At 45.5% G+C, this 20082-nt stretch overlaps 1 protein-coding gene and 3 non-coding genes across 4 annotated transcripts; 2 read left to right on the top strand and 2 right to left on the bottom strand.

Moving 5' to 3' along the window:
• The first annotated feature begins 420 nt into the window (after positions 1–420).
• On the top strand, positions 421–1365 carry LOC101050688 (olfactory receptor 4D9-like). The gene has a single exon (XM_003920456.1). It carries the CDS (start codon positions 421–423, stop codon positions 1363–1365), a length of 945 nt encoding a protein of 314 aa, XP_003920505.1.
• A 13312-nt stretch (positions 1366–14677) lies between these two features.
• Positions 14678–14750, bottom strand: TRNAV-UAC (transfer RNA valine (anticodon UAC)). The gene has a single exon. It is a non-coding gene; the product is annotated as a tRNA-Val (tRNA).
• Positions 14751–15058: 308 nt separating this feature from the next.
• TRNAV-UAC (transfer RNA valine (anticodon UAC)) lies at positions 15059–15131 on the bottom strand. Its single transcript has one exon. It is a non-coding gene; the product is annotated as a tRNA-Val (tRNA).
• Positions 15132–15364: 233 nt separating this feature from the next.
• Positions 15365–15450, top strand: TRNAR-UCU (transfer RNA arginine (anticodon UCU)). Its single transcript is given in 2 exon segments — positions 15365–15401; positions 15415–15450. It is a non-coding gene; the product is annotated as a tRNA-Arg (tRNA).
• Positions 15451–20082: the final 4632 nt, after the last annotated feature.

Below are 20082 nucleotides of genomic sequence, written 5' to 3' on the forward strand. Positions count from 1 at the left end.
GGCGCGGTGGCTCAAGCCTGTAATCCCAGCACTTTGGGAGGCCGAGGCAGGTGGATCACGAGGTCAAGAGATTGAGACCATCCTGGTCAACATGGTGAAACCCCGTCTCTACTAAAAATACAAAAAAATTAGCTGGGCATGGTGGCGCGTGCCTGTAATCCCAGCTACTCAGGAGGCTGAGGCAGGAGAATTGCCTGAACCCAGGAGGCGGAGGTTGCAGTGAGCCGAGATTGCGCCATTGCATTCCAGCCTGGGTAACAAGAGTGAAACTCTGTCTCAAAAAAAAAAAAAAGAAAAGAAAAAAATAATAAAATAACCCCAAAGCATACAACTCCCAGTCCTTTTGTTTTGAATGATGTGCCTTCTATAACGAAAGTATCTCTCCCCAGGTAGTTGAAGAACAAGAAGAAACATGAAGCCATGGAGCAGGGAAATTACACCAGGGTGAAGGAATTTCTTTTTCAAGGACTGACCCAGTCCCGAGAGCTGAGCTTGCTCTTATTTCTTTTCTTATTTTTGGTGTACTCAGCAACTGTGCTGGGAAACCTCCTCATCATGGTCATGGTGACCTGTGAGTCTCACCTTCACACCCCCATGTACTTCCTGCTCCGCAATCTCTCCGTGTTGGACATCTGCTTCTCCTCCGTCACTGCTCCCAAGGTGCTAGCAGACCTTCTCTCAAGGAGAAAGACCATCTCCTTCAATGGTTGCATGACACAGATGTTTTTCTTTCACCTCCTCGGTGGGACTGACATTTTTTCTCTCTCTGTGATGGCATTTGACAGATACATGGCCATCTCCAAGCCCTTGCACTATGTGACCATCATGAGTAGGGGGCGATGCACAGGCCTCATCATGGCTTCCTGGGTGGGGGGCTTTGTCCACTCCGTCGTGCAGGTTTCTCTGTTGCTCCCACTGCCCTTCTGTGGACCTAATACGGTTGATGGTTTCTACTGTGATGTCCCCCAGGTCTTCAAACTCGCCTGCACCAACACCTTTGCTCTTGAGGTCTTAATGATTTCCAATAATGGCTTGATCTCTACTCTGTGGTTCATCTTTCTCCTCATGTCTTACACGGTCATCTTAACGATGCTGAGGTCCCACACTGGGGAGGGTAGGAGGAAAGCCATCTCCACCTGCACCTCCCACATCACTGTGGTGACCCTGCATTTCGTGCCCTGCATCTATGTCTACACCCGGCCCTTCACTGCCCTCCCCATGGACAGGGCAGTCTCCATCACCTTCACCGTCGTTATCCCTGTCCTGAACCCCATGATCTACACCCTGAGGAACCAGGAGATGAAGTCAGCCATGAGGAGACTGAAGAAAAGGCTTGGACCTTCTGGAAAGGGAGAGATACCATGAAGTCCAGAATGGAAAATCAGAACTGAAAAACATTTTTCTCCTAACACAATAGAAGGCTCCAATCGATAGACCATCTGGAGGCTAAAGTTTCTTCTTTGTCCTACAGTGGAGTCCTCTGACAAGGCTTTCCATGGTCACTTTAGAGTTTTCTCACAGCGAGGTTGTTGGCAACTTAGAGTTTCAGATCTCTGCATTGTTAGCTCCTAAAGAAACTCTAAAGCTTCTATCACCCAAACCTCATTTTAGAGGTGAGGAAATGAAGCCTGCTAGGAAATTATTTCTCCGTTCTTGAGCTATGGCTGTACCACGTGTTGCCCAGACAATAATTAGTAAAATCACTTCCCAGGACCAGGAGTCAAGGCTATAAAATCCAGCAACCTCTCCCTATGAAAAAAAGTTGGTTTTCCATTGCTAATCTTAAATGATTCAAGCTCCGTTTTTCTAAGGAAGCCTTTGGATTCCGCTTGCCAAAGCTGAGAATTTTCATGTTTTATCAAAGATTGCCCAGCACAGTGGCTCATGCCTATAATCCCAGCACTTTGGGAGGCCACCACAGGAGGATCACTTGAGTTCAGGAGTTTGAGACCTGCCTGGGCAACATAGTGAGACATTGTCTCTATCCAAAAAAGTGTCTTAAATTAGACAGACGTGGTGGCTGTGCCTGTAGTCCCAGCTACTTGAGAGGCTAAGGTGGGAGAATGGCTTGAGACTAGGGGGTAAAGGCTGTGGTGAGCCCAGATCATGATGTTGCATCAGTGTTGCCTGGGTGACAGAGCAAGACCCAGTCTCAAAAAAAAAAATCTTCTAGCTAATTAACGGCTGACACATAGCTCCATCTGTAATATCTGACCTTCATTTAAGTGCGTGTTTACTGCTGCTGCTTCAGGCAAGATTTGATACAGTCTGAAACAAGCTCATTTATAAAAATGTCTCCCCTATTGTAACATCATGAAAGGCACTTAGCTGTCCTTTTCACCTGATCAAATAGTACATATTGCAAAGCTTCAGATCCCTCTAAGAATTTTAATGTCATTTTACAGTCATTCATTCCTAGCCAGCCCTGCAGGGAGGAAGAAATCTTATCCTGCCTGCATCTCTAGAATATGCCTAATTCAACTGGGCGTGGTGGCTCCTGCCTGTAATACCAACACTTCGGGAGGCCGAGGCGGGTGGATCACCTGAGGTCAGGAGTTCAAGACCAACCTGGCCAACATAGTGAAACCCTGTCTCTATTAAAAAATACAAAAATTAGCCAGGCATAGTGGTGGGCGCCTGTAATCCCAGCTACTCAGGAGGCTGAGGCAGGAGAATTGCTTGAACCCGAGGCAGAGGTTGCAGTGAGCCAAGATCACGCCACTGTACTCCAGCCTGGGCAACAGAGCTAGAGTCCATCTCAAAAACAAATAAATAAATATGGCTAATTCACATGTCCGCAAGATGCAAAGGCTTAAGAAAACACTTTTCATCATCCAGGGACTGATTAGCTAGAAGATCAGAAAGCAGCCCATTTCAAATTCCTCCTCATTCTTCTTTCTAGTCTGTTCTTTAGCATCTCCTCTTTAATGTAAGGAAATAGAAAACAAGACTAAATTCCAAGTGGTCTTCTAGAAACCTAGTTCTTTGAGAAGCAGATAGTTGAAATTGGTAACAAACTAAAATTTAGACTGGAAATGGTGATTGACCTGTAACATCCCAGTCTTCCCTCCCAGGCAATCCCTGATGTGCCTGTGGCTGGAACCATGTAAGGAAAGTAAAGAGCTTTTTGCACAGTGTGACTGAGGAGGAAACACAAGCAAGGAAAACTTGTCCTAAAGCATGGCCTGTCCCAACCAGGCTTAACACTGCCCACTGTGTCTCTGGTAGTGCTGACCTGAAATTCCTGCTCTTGAAAGATTTAATAAATCACACACAGTTCACAGAGACCATGCTACATACAGTGCCACAACGTCACAAATCATATAGTTCCAGAAAGTCATAGCAACCTGAGCAAACATGGTGGCCGCAAAAGTTTGAGAGGTGGGGGCATGTGTAAGTCTGTTTTGGGTTAATGCCTCTCAAGGGGTTAATTTAACATGGTCTAGGTGACTTAGGGAAGGCCCCAGGAGTCATCCAGAATAAAGGAGATGTAGAACAGAAAAACTTCAGTGAATGGTCCTGAGAGAAACAAATCCAAGCCCAGAGGGTCACAGGTAGCCTGAGGGACCCAATTAGAGCATGGAATGCTTCAGCACAGTGGCCTAGTCAAAGCAAGGCTGACAAAGTTCACGCGTGCTAATGTATGATCCCGGACACATGGGTGCCTTACGAAAGTTAGAGTATCTCTTTATTTTTTATTTCATTATTATTATATTATTAATTTGAGGCAGGGTCTTGCTCTGTCACCCAGGCTGGAGTACAATGGCACAATCACAGCTCGCTGCAACCTCTACCTCCTGGACTCAACCGATCCTCCCACCTCAGTCTCCCAAGTAGCTGGGACTATAGGCACCCTATCACCACGGCTAATTTTGTTATGTTTTTGTAAAGATGGTGTTTCACCGCATTGCCCAGGCTGGTCTGAAGCAAGTCGCCTCCCAAAGTCCTGGGATTCCAGGCATGAGCCACCACACCTGGCCAGAAAAAAAATACCTTTTAAGAATCTGTATTTCCAGGACTGGGCGCGATGGCTCACACCTGTAATTCCAGCACTTTGGGAGGCCCAGGCGGGTGGATCACCTGAAGTCAAGAAGTTCGAGACCAGTCTGGCCAACATGGTGAAAACCCATCTCTACTAAAAATACAAAAATTAGCCGGGTATGGTGGCAGGCACCTGTAGTCTCAGCTACTCAGGAGGCTGAGGCATGTGAATCGCTTGAGCCCAGGAGGCAGAGTTTGCAGTAAACCAATGATTGCCCCACTGCACTCCAGCCTGAGTGACAAAGTGAGACTCCATCTCAGAAAAAAAAAAAGGCTGAAAAAGAAAGAAAAAGTCTGCATTTGCTTATTTCGACTGCTTTATTTCTGCCTAAAATTAAACTATTCATTACACATCTGACATAATTCTTGAATTTTGTATCTAATTACCCACTGAAAAAACTCCAGGTGCCATTCAAACTTCCCTTTGCACCACAGTACAGAAACATGTTCAGCTATTTCCAGTATGTTCCTTATATTATCAACCACAGCAAATATTTTCTTTCTTGTGAATGATTTTTATTGTTAAAAAGTCATGCCTTGGCCAGGCGCGGTGGCTCATGCCTGTAATTCTAGCACTTTGGGAGGCCGAGGTGGGTGGATCACCTGAGGTCAGGAGATCAAGACCAGCCTGGCCATCATGGTGAAACTCCATCTTAAAAAAAAAATTTTTTTAAGTCATGCCTTTCAGAATGGACGCGGTGGCTCATGCCTTTAATCCCAGCACTTTGGGAAGCTGAGGCAGGCTGATCATCAGGAGTTCGAAACCAGCCTGGGCAATACAGAGAGACCTCATCTCAAAAAAATAGTCATGCTTTTCATAAACATTAAACTTACTTTTCTCATACTTTTTGCTGAGTTTAACATTTAGGCTTTACTTTTCAGAGACAAATAGTGAATTGAGAATTCACAAATGACTTCAGTTTCATACACATATTAGAGATATATCTCTCTCTAATATGTGTTATATAACATATGCGTCCTGTGTATGTGTGTATGTTTACATATATACTACTTAATATAAGAAAAATATATAATATGTATTTAATTCTGAAATACTAGCACACAGACGTACACTTTTTACTTTGGCACTATCCCAGGACACACACACACACTCTGTATTTCCTAAGACTATGGTAGTTTTTTGTTTTGTTTTGTTTTTTCTTTGAGACTGTTGCCCAGGCTGGAGAGCAATGGCTAATCTCGGCTCACTGCAATCTCTGCCTCCCAGGTTGAAGCGATTCTCCAACCTCAGCCTCTTGAGTAGCTGGGATTACAGGCACCCACCACCACACACAGCTAATTTTTGTTATTTTTAGTAGAGACAGGGTTTTGCCATGTTGGCCAGGCTGGTCTCAAACTCCTGACCGCAGGTGATCTGCCCGCCTTGGCCTTCCAAAGCGCTGGGATTACAGATGTGAGGCACTGCATCCGCCTAAGACTATGGTGCTTTGGAAATAAGTAGTATACATGAAAATCTACTTCCCATAAAAAACGTGTTCCTCAGCCCGGTGCAGTGGCTCACGCCTGTAATCCCAGTGCTTTGGGAGGCCCAGGCAGGCGGATCATGAAGGGAGAAGACAGAGACCATCCTGGCCAACATGTGAAACGGGATCATCCCTACTAAAAATACAAAAATTAGCCAGGCATGGTGGCACATGCCTGTAGTCCCAGCTACCTAGGAGGCTGAGGCAGGAGAATTGCTTGAACCCAGAAATCAGAGGTTGCAGTGAGCCAAGATAGCGCAGCACTGCACACTGGCCTGGCGAAAGAGCAAGACTCCCTCTAAAAAACAAAAACAAAAAACAAACAAGTGTTTCTTCTTCAAGGTAATGAGAATTGATAAAATTGCGATTGTTATCAAGCAATTGTTGCTTGATTAAATAAAAGTTTAACTTGCATATTCTAATACAAGGTCATTTAAATTTTTGCTAAATTGTTCGACGTCTCTCACATTGGGAAGATGAATTCCTAGAGAACCTTCTCTGGGTTTTATCAAAAGCAGTGTCTACGGAATAAAGTGTTTTTGTAATGTTTTCTCACCACTAGAGGGAGCTATTTATTTTCGGACATTCCCCTGCAAAGTGCGTGCTGTGTTTGAAAATCTTCAAACCGGCCGGGCTCGGTGGCTCAAGCCTGTAATCCCAGCACTTTGGGAGGCGGAGGCGGGTGGATCACGAGGTCGAGAGATCGAGACCATCCTGGTCAACATGGTGAAACCCCGTCTCTACTAAAAATATAAAAAATTAGCTGGGCATGGTGGCGCGTGCCTATAATCCCAGCTACTCAGGAGGCTGAGGCAGGAGAATGGCCTGAGCCCAGGAGGCGGAGGTTGCGGTGAGCCGAGATCGCGCCATTGCACTCCAGCCTCGGTAACAAGAGCGAAACTCTGTCTCAAAAAAAAAAAAAAAAAATTATCTGGGTGTGATGGCGCATGCCTGTAATCCCAGCAACTTGGGAGGTTGAGGCCAGAGAATCTCTTGAACTGGGGAGGCGAAGGTGCGGTGAGCCAAGATTGTACCATTGCACTCCAGCCTGGGCAACAAGAGCAAAACTCCATCTCAAAACAACAACAACAACAACAACAAAAACAAAAACAGACTGGGAACCGGCTGAGTACTGACAAATTCTGTCCTTGACCAAACTGCAGTCAGGCTTCTCTCAGCCCTCTTCTCCACTAGGCCTAGACTTCGGCCTCGGTCCCAGCCTCAGCCTACAGATAGTCCAATTTTATTAAGTATCCTGCTAACAATGTATCAAAAATCCAGCCCTCGTTATCTGATCACCCTGGTCCCACCCTCAGCAAGAATCCTGTGAATTCAGGGTAGCCAGATTCCGTTTGCCCTTGATGTCTCCTGTTAGTAACCATCCACTTACCCTGCCCTACCCCAATCCTGCTCTACCACATTCAAAGTTGAGCCCAATCTGTCTCTTATATTGTGATAATATTTTTTTAAGAATACCTGAGGCCGGGCGCGGTGGCTCAAGCTTGTAATCCCAGCACTTTGGGAGGCCGAGGCAGGTGGATCACGAGGTCAAGAGATCGAGACCATCCTGGTCAACATGGTGAAACCCCGTCTCTACTAAAAATACAAAAAATTAGCTGGGCATGGTGGCACATGCCTGTAATCCCAGCTACTCAGGAGGCTGAGGCAGGAGAATTGCCTGAACCCAGGAGGCGGAGGTTGCGGTGAGCCGAGATCGTGCCATTGCACTCCAGCCTGGGTAACAAGAGCAAAAAAACTCCGTCTCAAAAAAAAAAAAAAAAAAAAAAGAATACCTGAGAGTAGGAGAAGGAAATATGTAAAAATAAATAACAAAGCAAATGTGGTGGCTCCTGGCTGTAATCCCAGCACTTCGAGAAGTTGAGGCAGGAGGACTCCCTGAGCCCAGAAGTTTGAGACCACGGTGGGCAACATAGCGAGACCCTGTCTCTGTAAAAATTTTTTTTTAAAGTTAGGCCAGGTGAGGTGGCTCACGTCTGTAATCCCAGCACTTTGGGATGCAGGCGGATCACTTGAGGTAGACCAGCCTGGCCAACATGGTGAAACCCCACCTCTACTAAAAATACAAAATTTAGCCGGGCATGGTGGCTCGTGCCCATAATCCCAGCTACTCAGGAGGCTGAGGTAGGAGAATTGCTTGAACCTGGGAGGTGGAGGTTGCAGTGAGCTGAAATCACACCATTGCACTCCAGCCTGGGTGACAGAGCAAGACTCCATCTCAAAAGAAAAAAAAAAAATTTTTTTAAATTAACCGGGCGTGAGGAATGTGCCCCTGTAGTCCCAGCTGCTCAGGAAGCTAAGGCAGGAGGATGGCTTGAGCGCAGGAGTTTGAGTCTGCAGTGGGCCGTGATTGCTTCACTGCAGTCCAGCCTGGGTGGTAGAGCAAGACCCTGTCTCTAAAATAATCTAAATAATAAATAGCGAGGTGCTCTGACCTCATTCGACTTGCCTTCACACCACAAAACTGAATGGGCCTGGAAGGAAGGGGTGAGCGACCCCACTGGGGCTGCAGCTGAAGTCAAGAAAGTGTTGCAGAAGAAATTGTACCAAAACTGTTGAGAACATGGAGCCGCTAGCTTTTGTTTTGTTTTGTTTTGAGACGGAGTCTGACTCTGTTGCTGAGGCTGGAGGGCAGCGGCGCTATCTCGGCTCACTGCAGCCTCTACCTCCCGGGTTCAAGCAATTCTCCTGCCTCAGGATCCCAAGTAGCTGGGATTATAGAAGCGCGCCTGCTAATTTTTTGTATTTTTAGTAGAGACGGGATTTCACTGTGTTAGCCAGGATGGTCTCGATCTCCTGACCTTGTGATCTGCTACGTCCTGCCGGTTTTAAAGATAGTAATGAGGGTGGGACAGAAGACACCAGAAAGACGCCAAGGGCTGGGGCAGCAGGGAAGGGAGGAAATGAAGCAAAAGACAGACTGGAGAGGGAGATGAAATCTCAGAGGGCGCTCATGGGTGGTGGAACATGCATGACATTTACACTTTAGAGAAGTCACTCTGGTTGCTGTGTGAAGCATTACGGGAGTGCAAGACTGGAGACAGGGACAGCCTTGGTATTCCGAACAGAGATGAAAGAAACCTGAATTAATAGCAAAGTGGAGAAGTGGATGGATGTGTAACCGCCCAATACATTCACCTTACCCACTGCTAGACAGAGCTGATTTCTCAAGACAGGGGCATAGCAATAGAGAAAGAGTCATTCACGCAAAGCCGGCTGAGCGGGAAGCCAGAGTGTTACTATTACCCAAAGCAGTCTCCCCAATACTAGGGGATCAAAGTTTTTAAAGACAATTTGGTGTCTTGAAAAGGGGGAGGGGCAGTGAGTTGGGGAGTGCTGACTGGTTGGATCCGAGGTGAAATTATGGTGTCTTCTTTCTCTGAGTCAGTTCCTGGGTGGGGGACACAAGATCAGTTGGGCCAGTTTCTCAATTCATCAAGGGTAGGGTCTGCAAAACATCTCAAGCACTGCTCTTAGGAGCAGTTTAGGGAGGGTCAGAATCTTGCGGCCTCCAGCTACTTGACTCCTAAACCATTTATTTATTTATTTATTTATTTATTTATTTATTTTGAGATGGAGTCTCACTGTGTCGTGCAGTCTGGAGGGCAGTGGGACAATCTCGGCTCACTGCAACCTCCACCTCCAGGTTCAAGTGATTCTCCTGCCTCAGCCTGCCAAGTAGCTGGGACTACAGGCATGCCATCATGCCCAACTAATTTTTGTATTTTTAGTAGGCGAGGTTTCACCATGCTAGCCAGGCTGGTCTCAAACTCCTGACCTCGTGATCCACCCACCTGGGCTTCCCAAAGTGCTGGGATTATATGCGTGAGCCACCACACCCAGCCTAAACCCTAATTTCTAATCTTGTGGCTAATGTTAGCAGTCTAGTCCCAAAGCAAGAAGGGACTTTGTTCTGGGAAAGGGCTGTTACTGTCTTTTTTTAAAACTATAAACTAACTTCCTCCTAAAGTTTTTTCAGGCTGCGCCCAGAAATGAACAAGGACAGCTTGGAGGTTAGAGGCAAGATGGAGTTGTTTAAGTTGAACCTCTTTCACTGTCTCAGTCATAATTTTGCAAAGGGGTTTCAGTTGCAGACAAAAGCATCTGCAGGCTCCAGTGACCGTCTGTATGGTGGGAGAAAAAACATGGTAACTGCTTGGTGTCTGGCTGGGGTACTGGGTAGATGGTGATACCATTCACCAAGCAGGGAAATACAGAAAGAGCCCATGTTTGGGGGAAAATTGTATGCTCTGTTTTAACAACTTAGGCTATGGGTTAAATTGTGTCCCCCAAAATTCACATGTTTAAGTCCCAAGCCCCAATACCTTAGAACATAACTTTATTTGGAGACAGAAGTTCTACAGAGATAATGTTAAAGCAAAGGTAACGTTAAGGTAAAGGTAAAGTTAAAGTGTGGTCATTAGGGTAGGCCCTGATCCAATTTATTTGGTGTTCTTTCTGCAAGCTTCTTTGAACTGGCTGCACTATAGGCCATACCCTAAGTGGAGCCATGGGGACCCCGTTGACCTGCACGTACACCTCTGGATGGCCTCCCGGAATTAGAAAATCTGAAGTAACTGGAAGACCATGAAAAGGGGACGAATGATCAACCCCTGCAGCGCCTAATTAAGTTGAGACATTCTTCTATTGCTCCTTATTCCCACTTCAATTGGTAAGGCAATTGGACTTTGTAAAGGCCCTTGGTCAGCCTCGTGACTCCAGACCCTACGACCCCCTCCCAGCTTGCAAGAACCGCCCTAAACTGTAACTTCGGTAACTTTCCACTGCCAAACCCAAACCTTCAAAACCAACTCCTATCCCACCACCCTCCACTGACTCTTTTTGGACTCAGCCCGCCCACACCTGGGTGAATAAAGGGCCATATTGCCCACACAAAGCCTTTTTTGGCTGGGGGGTGGGGGGTGGGGGGGGGTCTCTTCATTCAGAGCATGCATTTTAATACTTACAAAAAGAGGGAATTTGGACCCCAGGATGCCCATAAAAGGATGATGATGTGAAGTGATATAGACAGAGGACAATGATTTACAAGCCAAGGAGCAAACTGATTTGATATGCTTAGCGCTTAGCATTTTCTAGAAATGTCCCCAGGGAAAAGCCCTTATTATTCTATGCAAATTGAACCAGACTTACCTGCCAATAAATACAGTAACAGTAGATGACGCTGACTCTGTGCTTAGTATGCACAGATCATCTAAAAGATATACACATAGTAATTCTCTAAATCTTCTCAAGAATCATGTGAGCTACTGTCCTCATTTTAGAGGAGAAACCTCACCCACAGCAGTTAAGTAACTAGCCCAAGGTCACACAGAGCGGTCTAGTATGTACTGTGCCAAGGTTACAGAGCGAAGGCTGGTATGTACTGTGCCAAGGCCACACAACAAGAGGAGATAACACTGAACCTCAATTTTTTGGCTCTGGGGTTGCCTGTGTTGAATCTCTGAAGTCCACACCACACTGCCCAAAACTGTGCTCTTTGTGAGAAGGGAACTAACCCAACTTAAGGAATGCAGGAAAGCAAAAGGGAGTTTGATGAACTCAAGGAGTAAGTGCAGCAAAGCCAAGGTCAGCAGAACTTCTGGAAAGTTACAGGCAGGACCAGCTTATTTTCTGGAATTGTGATTTTACCAGGGTGACTGATTTATATATACACACCAAGATTCTCCAGAGTGCTTTATAATCCCTTTAAAGAAGTCCATCTTTCCTATCTCATGCCAGTTACAGAAATTTCATATGGATCAAAGTGTTACCAGAAAGGGGTCCCCATCCAGACCCCAAGAGAGGGTTCATGGATCTTGCACAAGAAAGAATTCAGAGTGAGTCCATAAAGTGAAAGCAAGTTTATTAAGAAAGCAAAGGAATAGACCAGCCGTGGTGGCTCACACCTGTAATCCCAGCATTTGGGGAGGCCGAGGTAGGTGGATTACCTGAGGTCAAGAAGTTCGAGACCAGCCTGGCCAACATGGTGAAACCCGTCACTATTAAAAATATAAAAATTAATCCAGTAACGGTGACTCATGCCTGTAATCCCAGCACTTTGGGAGGCCAAGGCAGGCAGATCACAAGGTCAGTAGTTTAAGACCAGCCTGGCCAATATGGTGAATCCCCTGTCTCTACTAAAAATACAAAAATCAGCTGGGCGTGATGGTGGACACCTGTAATCCCAGCTACTTGGGAGGCTGAGGCAGGAGAAATGCTTGAACCCAGGAGGCGGAAGTTGCAGTGAGCTGAGATCACACCACTGCACTCCAGCCTGGGCGTCAGAGCGAGACTCTGCCTCAAAGAAAAAAAAGAAAAGAAAAGAAAAGAAAATACAAAAATTAGTCCAGCTTGGTGGCACACCTGTAGTCCCAGCTACCGGGGAGGCTGAAGCAGGAGAATCGCTTGAACTCAGGAGGCGGAGGTTGCAGTGGGTTGAGATTGCACCACCGCACTCCAGCCTGGGCAACAAAGTGAGACTCTATCTCCAAAAAAAAAAGAAAAAAGAAAAGGAATAAAGAATGGCTACTCCATAGGTAGAGCAGCCCCCTAGGGCTGCTGGCTGTCCACTTTTATGGTCATTTCCTGATTATATGCTAAATGAGGGGTAGCTTATTCATGAGTTTTCTGGGAAAGTGGGGGGCACTTCCCAGAACTAGGGATTCCTCATCTTTTTAGATCATATAGAGTAACTTCCTGACATTGCCATGGCAGCTGTCCTGGCACTCATGGGAGTGTCTTTTAACAGGTTAATGCAGGAAAATTAGTGTATGATGAGCAGTGAGGACACCAGAGGTCACTCTCCTTGGCATCCTGGATTTGGTGGGTGTCAGCCTGCTTCTTTACCACAGCCTGTTTTAACACAAAGGTCGTTATGACCTGTATCTTGCGCCAACCTCCGATCTCATCCTGTGACTTAGAATGCCTTAACCTCTTGGGAATGCAGCCCAGTAGGTCTCAGCTCTATTTTACCCAGCCCTTATTCCAGATGGAGTCATTCTCCTTCCAAGGCCTCTGACAAAAGGTCAAAATATTAGAAAATGTTTACACAACAATCAGGAGAACATATAGCATAGTTTTTGAAATATAATCTCAAAGTGAGGAAGCATTTTCTAGGTAGGAAATGTTAAAAGCCCCTCTCCCACACTGCCCACTGAAAAAGATGAAATTGACTTCATAAAAATTTTTAATTTCTGCATTCCACAGAATATAAAAAATATAGTTAAAAGACAAATGGCAAGTCTGGATACATTTGCAAAATACATCCTAAATCTGAATTTACAAAGAGCCCCTAAAAAATCAATTTTAAAAGAAATTAACAGAATATATATATTAGAAAATTGCCTGTAATCCCAGTAATTTGCGAAGCTGAGGTGAGTGGATCATCTGAGGTCAGGAGTTTGAGACCATCCAGACCAATATGATGAAATCCCATCTCTACTAAAAATACAGAAATTAGCCCTGCATGGTGATATATGCCTGTAGTCCCAGCTACTCCGGAGGCTGAGGCAAGAGAATTGCTTGAACCCGGGAGGCAGAGGTTGCAGTGAGCCAAGATCATGCCACTGCACTCCAGCATGAGTGACAGAGCAACACTCTGCCTCAAAAAAAAAAAAAAAAAAAAAAGAAAAGAAAATTGATAACAAAATGCCTTAGACTAGAAAAAAAAAAAAGAAAATTGAACAAAAGAGGTAAACAGGAAGGAAGGAAGCGTTTAATCACATGAAAAACATTCAACCTAACTCACAATAAAACAACAAAAAACACAAAATAAACCATTTTCAGCAAAGACTCAAAATTCGGTTATTTTCATTTGAGAGAGACAGGAAGACCAAGGGCTTTCATATGGGTGTGAGTGTAATTTGATACAAGCAGTTCTGAAAGGAGTCGCGTGGGGGTTGGTGGGCACGAGCAGGGAGGTTGGTGGGACGGCCTTGGAGAGGGTGTCTCACTTTTTTGACCTGGCTGCTTTCGAACTCCTGGGCTCAAGCCGTCCTCCCACCTCAGCCTCCCAAACTGCTGGGATTACAGGTGTGAGCCACCATGCCCAGCCAACAGTTAAATTTCTAAGACAAAAAGGCAATATTCTTCTTGCTTGGGTTGGTACTATGTTCTGTCCCTGACCAGGGGTGTAACTGGGCCATTTCTTAATCTCACTATGGTTCCTCTTCTTCATCTGTAAAACGGGATAAATCGAGTCATTGTGAACATTAAGTTAGCTACCCACGTAAGTGCCTGTTCAAGGTTTTGCGGTGATTATTCTCCATATTGCCCTGTCTAAAACCAATGAACAAGGAAATCCACTCAGCGTTTTCCCTAAGACTAGATACAATTTAAGTGTTCATCAAAAGGCATAGACTAAAGAATCGTGATCTATCCAAACACAGGAAGTAAAAGGATGAGAGAAGATGTATGAACGAAATGGGAAGACTTTCAGAATATTGTTGAGGGTATGGGAGCGATACCTACGTGTGCTACCTTTCTACAAAACGAGTGAAGTGGCTTATAAAGCAAATGTTCATGTACACTGGGGAATGCGTAGACTATTTCTGAAGGGTCACAAAAGAAACCGCTCACAACGGAAAGATGGGACAAAAACGTCACTGTGAAGTACTTGGGGGATTCTGAATTCTGTGATGAAATTAATTTTTCTTTTTTTTTTTTTCCTCTGATGTTTCTCACAGACAATGAAATTAATTTTTCAAAAATTATTTTTAAATGAAGTATGAAGGCAGTGGACTTGAAGTTAATCAGCAAAGAGGGGGCGCCCTTCCGGTGGTAGGACTTTTACGATATGGTCCAAGCAAATTTAAGAGATGGTCCAAGCAAAGCTTAGGAGAAGGTAGTTGAGCCAAGTACCAACACCCAGGTATCCAGAAGCCCGCTGGCCAGGCAGTGGAAAGGCGCAGGCGCAGGGGCGTGAGATGCCTCCCAGAGGCGGAGCCGTCTGCACCTCCGCGGAGGCGCCACACTGTGGCAACCTCAGAGGCCGACTCTGCAGCGGCCGCCAAGAGGAACGGTGCTCGTGCAGCAGCAAGCGAGCAAGCCGTAGAAAACCGCTAGACACGGGTGCGTCTCCAGCTTTCTGGTGCAAAACCCAATACCTGGCCGCGAAAACAGAAAGTAACTCCCCGTGGTTCCACTGGGGCTCGAACCCAGGACCTTCTGCGTGTAAAGCAGACGTGATAACCACTACACTATGGAACCTCGCATGGCAGGCAGCTTCCTCCGGGTTTCTATAATTGTTCCAAAAGACATTTTAGCGCCCTGGAATGGTTATGTAGATTTGACATTCGGCAATTATGCACAAAGAAACATTTTCAAAAGGATTCCTCATTTTCAAGTGTTCAGAGAAGCACAACCGCGCAGACACATTGTCGAAACGTCCGCGTCTCCAGCTTCCTGAAGCAAAACCCAAGATCGGGTTCGCTTGGGTTGACACTGAACCTTTTAAAGTAGGGAATGTTGACACTGAACCTTTTAAAGTAGGGAAAGAAAAACGGTAGATCACGCCGTGGTTCCACTGGGGCTCGAACCCAGGACCTTCTGCGTGTAAAGCAGACGTGATAACCGCTACACTATGGAACCGCGTGCGAAGTCAGTGGGCCTGCATTTAGTAATTCTGCATAAAGACATGTTAACAACGTGGACCAAAACGTTTACTGTTCAGCGATCGTGCACACAGAGAGAAACTTTCACAAGGAATACGGATTTCCCAGCGCAATTCTTACCCGCGCTCATCCTTAGCGAGTAAGATTCTATAGTCGTGGAAAGAAAGTGTCTCCCCTGATGTGTTCAGAGCAGAGAAGCTGTATACGTCTGGCTCTGTGGCGCAATGGATAGCGCATTGGACTTCTAGATAGTTGGAGGAATTCAAAGGTTGTGGGTTCGAGTCCCACCAGAGTCGCTTTTTGTTTGAAGGCAGGCGAACGGAAAGTTAGGCAGAGAGAATGGATAAAATAGATGAAAAGAAGTATACCTACCATTTAAATTTCCCAGCCTGATGTGACTCACTTGCAGCTAATTGCAGTTCCTGGTTATGTCCCTTCACTTGAAGATGATAGGAATCCCGCTCCTCAATCGAGTCTTTTCTCCTTCACTTTTATGTGGCCCCAGTTTCTGATGACAAAATAAAGAAATTAGCGAAATATGATCAAAGTTACAAAGATTTTCCCTCATATTATACTTTTATATCAGGAATAAAAGTAATTTTTAATTGTTCTGAAACTTTAGTCGCCGTGTTACCCGAGTTGCCTTAAAATGAGCATTGTTCTCTTAGTTACCAGAACGGCCTAGTGGTTAAGGTGTTGGACTTAAGATCCGATGGATTCCTATCTGCGTGCGTTTGAACCCCACTTCTAGTAAAGTGTGATTACCTTTCCAAGCAAAAACCTTTTTCCCTTTTTTTTTTTTTTTTTTTTTTTTAAGAGACAGGGTCTCGCTATGTCGCCCAGGCTGGAGTGCAGTGGCTATTCACAGGCGCGATCCCACTACTGATCAGCACGGGAGTTTTGACCTGCTCCGTTTCCGACCTGGGCCGGTTCACCCCTCCTTAGGCAACCTGGTGGTCCCCCGCTCCCGGGAGGTCACCATATTGATGCCGAACTTGGTGCGGACACCCGATCGGCACAGTGCACTGCAGCCCAGAACTCCTGGGTTCAAGCGATCCTCCCATCTCAGCCTCCCGAGTAGCTGGGACTACAGGCACGCGCCACCGCGCCCGGCACGAAAACCCTTTTTCCTAATTCTTGGCAATCTATTTTGTAATCTTAGGCGTCCAGATACCAATAATTACAGTTAATATTATTTTGCCAGACACCTTAAATATAGCGACAGCTTCAGAGTTTATGGTTTGAAAGTAGAAAGAAAACGTCTGGGTTCAGCTACGTGGGAGGGAGGGAGTACAGAGCGAGAGGCATCTTGTGCTGCAAAAAGTTCACTCTGAGTCGACAGTTATTTCTTGAGATCCTATTATGTGCCAAGTTACTGTTCTAAACACGGGTTGTGGCCATGCAGTTTTTTTTTTTTTTTTTTTTTTAAAGCAAAACAACAAAAAATACAAGATCCTTACCATCAGTATCACTGCCCAGTGGCAATTACATGGCAAAGCGGCAGAAGAAAGAGGTGGTTTAAAAACATGCACACAGGCTAGGTGCGGTGGCTCACGCCTGCTATCCCAGAGCTTTGGGAGCCCAAGGCAGGAGGATTTACAGCTTGAGGCCAGGGGTTTGAAACCAGCTTGGGCAAGAAAGTGAGACCCTGTCTCTATAAATAATAATAATAATAATTAATAAATAAATAAAAACAAGTGGACAAATTGGAGAATTCCAGAGAGCGATATGTGCTATAGAGAAAATAAGACAGCCCAGAATAGCATAGAACTTCTTCAGGACAAAGGTATTCCATTTGATTATGAAAACCATTCTTCTTGACAGGAATGTTCTTCCTCTCTCCCTACCAAACGAAAACTTCCAAGGATTAATTCTGACCCTCCTTCACTAAAAGCCTTTCCTGACCAATCACCCTTATTCAACTCTCCACTCTTTCATTCAAGGACAATTTATGAGAGCTTTCAGTGAGGCACTGACCAGGGATTGCAGATATACAGAGAGTACGGGTCCTCACAGCAGAAACATTCTAGGAGGAAAAACAAACTCATTAAACAGGTCCTTAAGGCGACTTGCCACCGCTCCCGGCCTACTTCCCTGTGTTAAGCAGTCCATTGCCACACTATTAACACTTGATACAGCTAAGAGTTTGAGACTTGGTCTGTGTTTGGTGCCTATCAAGCTGGTCTGTCCTAGAACAGGAAACGCATCTTCATGCTCTTATTCATTCAAAGCTGTACTCGGTAGCCATTGTGTATCTGGCGCTGTTGTAAGAAGTGGAGGTTCGCCAGGCACGGTGGCTCATGCCTGTAATCCCAGTACTTTGGGAGTCCGAGGCCAGTGGATCACGAGGTCAGGAGTTTGAGACCAGCCTGGCCAGCATGGTGAAACCCCATCTCTACTAAAAATACAAAAATTAGCCGGGCATGGTGTGCACCTATAATCCCAGCTACTTGGGAGGCTGAGGTAGGAGAATCGCTTGAGGCGGAGGCAGGAGGCGGGGGTTGTAGTGAACTGAGATCATGCCACTGCACTCCAGCCTGGGAGACACTGGTTCACAGTGAGACTCGTCAAAAAAAAAAAAAAAAAAAAAAAAAAAAAAAAAGGAGAAGAAAAGAAGAAGAAGAAGGTGGTTTGGAGAGAAACAGGTCAAAGGATCACAACCCCCTGGGTTTGACCTCACGAGGCACAGACCTCAGGAGGCACAGTCAGGGTCCTGGTTTTAGTTTTCTTCCTTGAGCCAAGACTTGCTATCTGATGCCTAGGGATCCACATCTCCATTTGTGAAAACCATACCTACCACATTTGTGATTTTTTTCAATATCAACAACTCCCCTCCAACATATTGAGGCATGGAGGGAGTCCCCCAGAGGAGGAAGTGTGTGATTTAACCCTTCTCTGCTGGCTCTTTGTAGAAAAGCTTCAAAGAAAGCTTTGATCTGAAGGGCCACCTATGCCATCCCAGAAGCATGGAATATTTTATTAATAACGAATCATATTTTTTCATTTGTTTTGTTACAAAAGTAATACATGCTTGTTTATTTATTTATTTACTATTTTCCACAGGAGAGGAAAAGCATTAAGTGCTTGCTTTTTAAATCCAGTGACACAGGGCCATGGAAGGGTGGAGGATGGGAGGAGGGAGACAGCCAGGAAAAATAACTAATGGGTATTAGGCTTAATACCTGGGTGATGAAATAATCTGTACAACCAACAAACCCCCATGACACATGTTTACCTATGTAACAAACCTGCACTTGTACCCCTGGGCTTAAAATGAAAGTTAAAAAAAATACATACACTCAAAAATAAATAAGTAAATAAATAAACCCAAGGATGCAGATGTACATAAAGAAAATAATGAGGCTGGGGGCGGTGGCTCACGCCTGTAATCCCAGCACTATGGGAGGCCGACGCAGGCAGATCACATGAGGTCAGGAATCAGCCTAGCCAATATGGCTAAACGCCATCTCTACTAAAAATAAATATAAATAAATAAATAAATAAATAAAAGCTGGGCGTGGTGGCTCGTGCCTATAATCCCAGCTACTCAGGAGGCTGAAGCAGGAGAATCGCTTGAATGGGGGAGGTGGAGGTTGCAGAGAGCTGAGATCGCACCATTGCACTCCAATCAAGGTTACCGAATATATATATATATTCCCTAGAAAGATAAAATCCAGCCTGCAGCTGCCTGATCAAAATAAGTATTATGTCATACACTTTGTTTGGCACATTGCGTTTTTTTCTTTTTTTTCTTAACATCTTTCCATATGGTTCTTTTTCAATCTCTGTCCATTGTTCTCCTCCTGATATATTTCCTTATTTAAAATTCAGAACCTTATCGTTCCCCCCACATAGTGGACTGTATCTGAACCCTACGGAGAAAGAAAATGGGTGTGAGGCTCCACCTCACAAGATTCTCTCTCTCGCTTTCTCTCTCTCTTTATTTTTTATTTTTATTTTTTGAGATGGACACTACCTCTGTTGCCGAGGCTGGAGTGCAGTGGCAAGATCTTGACTCAATGCAACCTCCGCCTCCCGGTTACAGGCTATTCTCCTGCCTCAGCCTCCTGAGTAGCTGCGACTACAGGTGCGTGCCACCACACCCGGCTAATTTTTGTGTTTTCTGTAGAGACGGGGTTTCACCATGTTGACCAGGCTGGTCTAGAACTCCCTACCTCAGTTGATCCGCTCGCCTCAGCCTCCCAAAGTGCTGGGATTACAGGCGTGAGCCACGGCGCTCGGCTGAATTCTCTCTTTCAAGGGATTAATGGGGATGGCAAAGAAGTCATGAAGAAGCAGGGCGAATTATAGAATTGACTAATTAGGTAAGTCCGGGACACAGCTACCAAGGTAACAGATTCCCTAAAAAGATAAAATCCAGCCTGTAGCTGCCTGATCAAAATCTTTCGGTGGAAGCTTCAGCTAAATTATCAGATGCCCAATGTTAGTAAACATCGTTATTTTCCATTTGCCAACCCCCTCGGCTAGAAATTCTCTTTCCAAGTCTTCAGGGGCCAGTCGCTATCCACAGCTCGGTTCAGGCATCATAATCCCCTAGAAAACCTGGTTCTTACTTCGGGTGCCCACCAAGTTTTCCCGAGTCCGCAAAGCCTGGCCTCCCACCAGCAACGCGCGTGACTGGGGGCTTCTGTTTTGCGCGTCTTCCAGTCCCACTGAGGGCCGAGACTGGGTCTTCGCGGCCCCAGTGCTTGCTTAGTTCCGAGAGCGCAGCATGCAGTCAATAAATGACGAAACGATTATTGGAAACTTAAATTTTCATCTCTGCTTCTCCCACAAGAAGCTCTAGGACTCCTCAAAAACCAAAATTGGAATTAGAAATCCTGCTGTTTACCCCGAGGCCCGCTCAGAAGTCTTAAATCTGGGGGGATTCCTCGTGGGAAATTCCCTTTTGGGCGCGGGGGCAGGTC

Source organism: Saimiri boliviensis, chromosome 6 (assembly GCF_048565385.1).
Source record: "Saimiri boliviensis isolate mSaiBol1 chromosome 6, mSaiBol1.pri, whole genome shotgun sequence".
NCBI classification, from domain to species: Eukaryota; Metazoa; Chordata; class Mammalia; order Primates; family Cebidae; genus Saimiri; species Saimiri boliviensis.

What these genes read in the sequence shown, in the direction of transcription:
- LOC101050688 (XM_003920456.1), top strand. Translation starts at nt 421, where the DNA reads ATGGAGCAGGGAAATTACACCAGGGTGAAGGAATTTCTTTTTCAAGGA.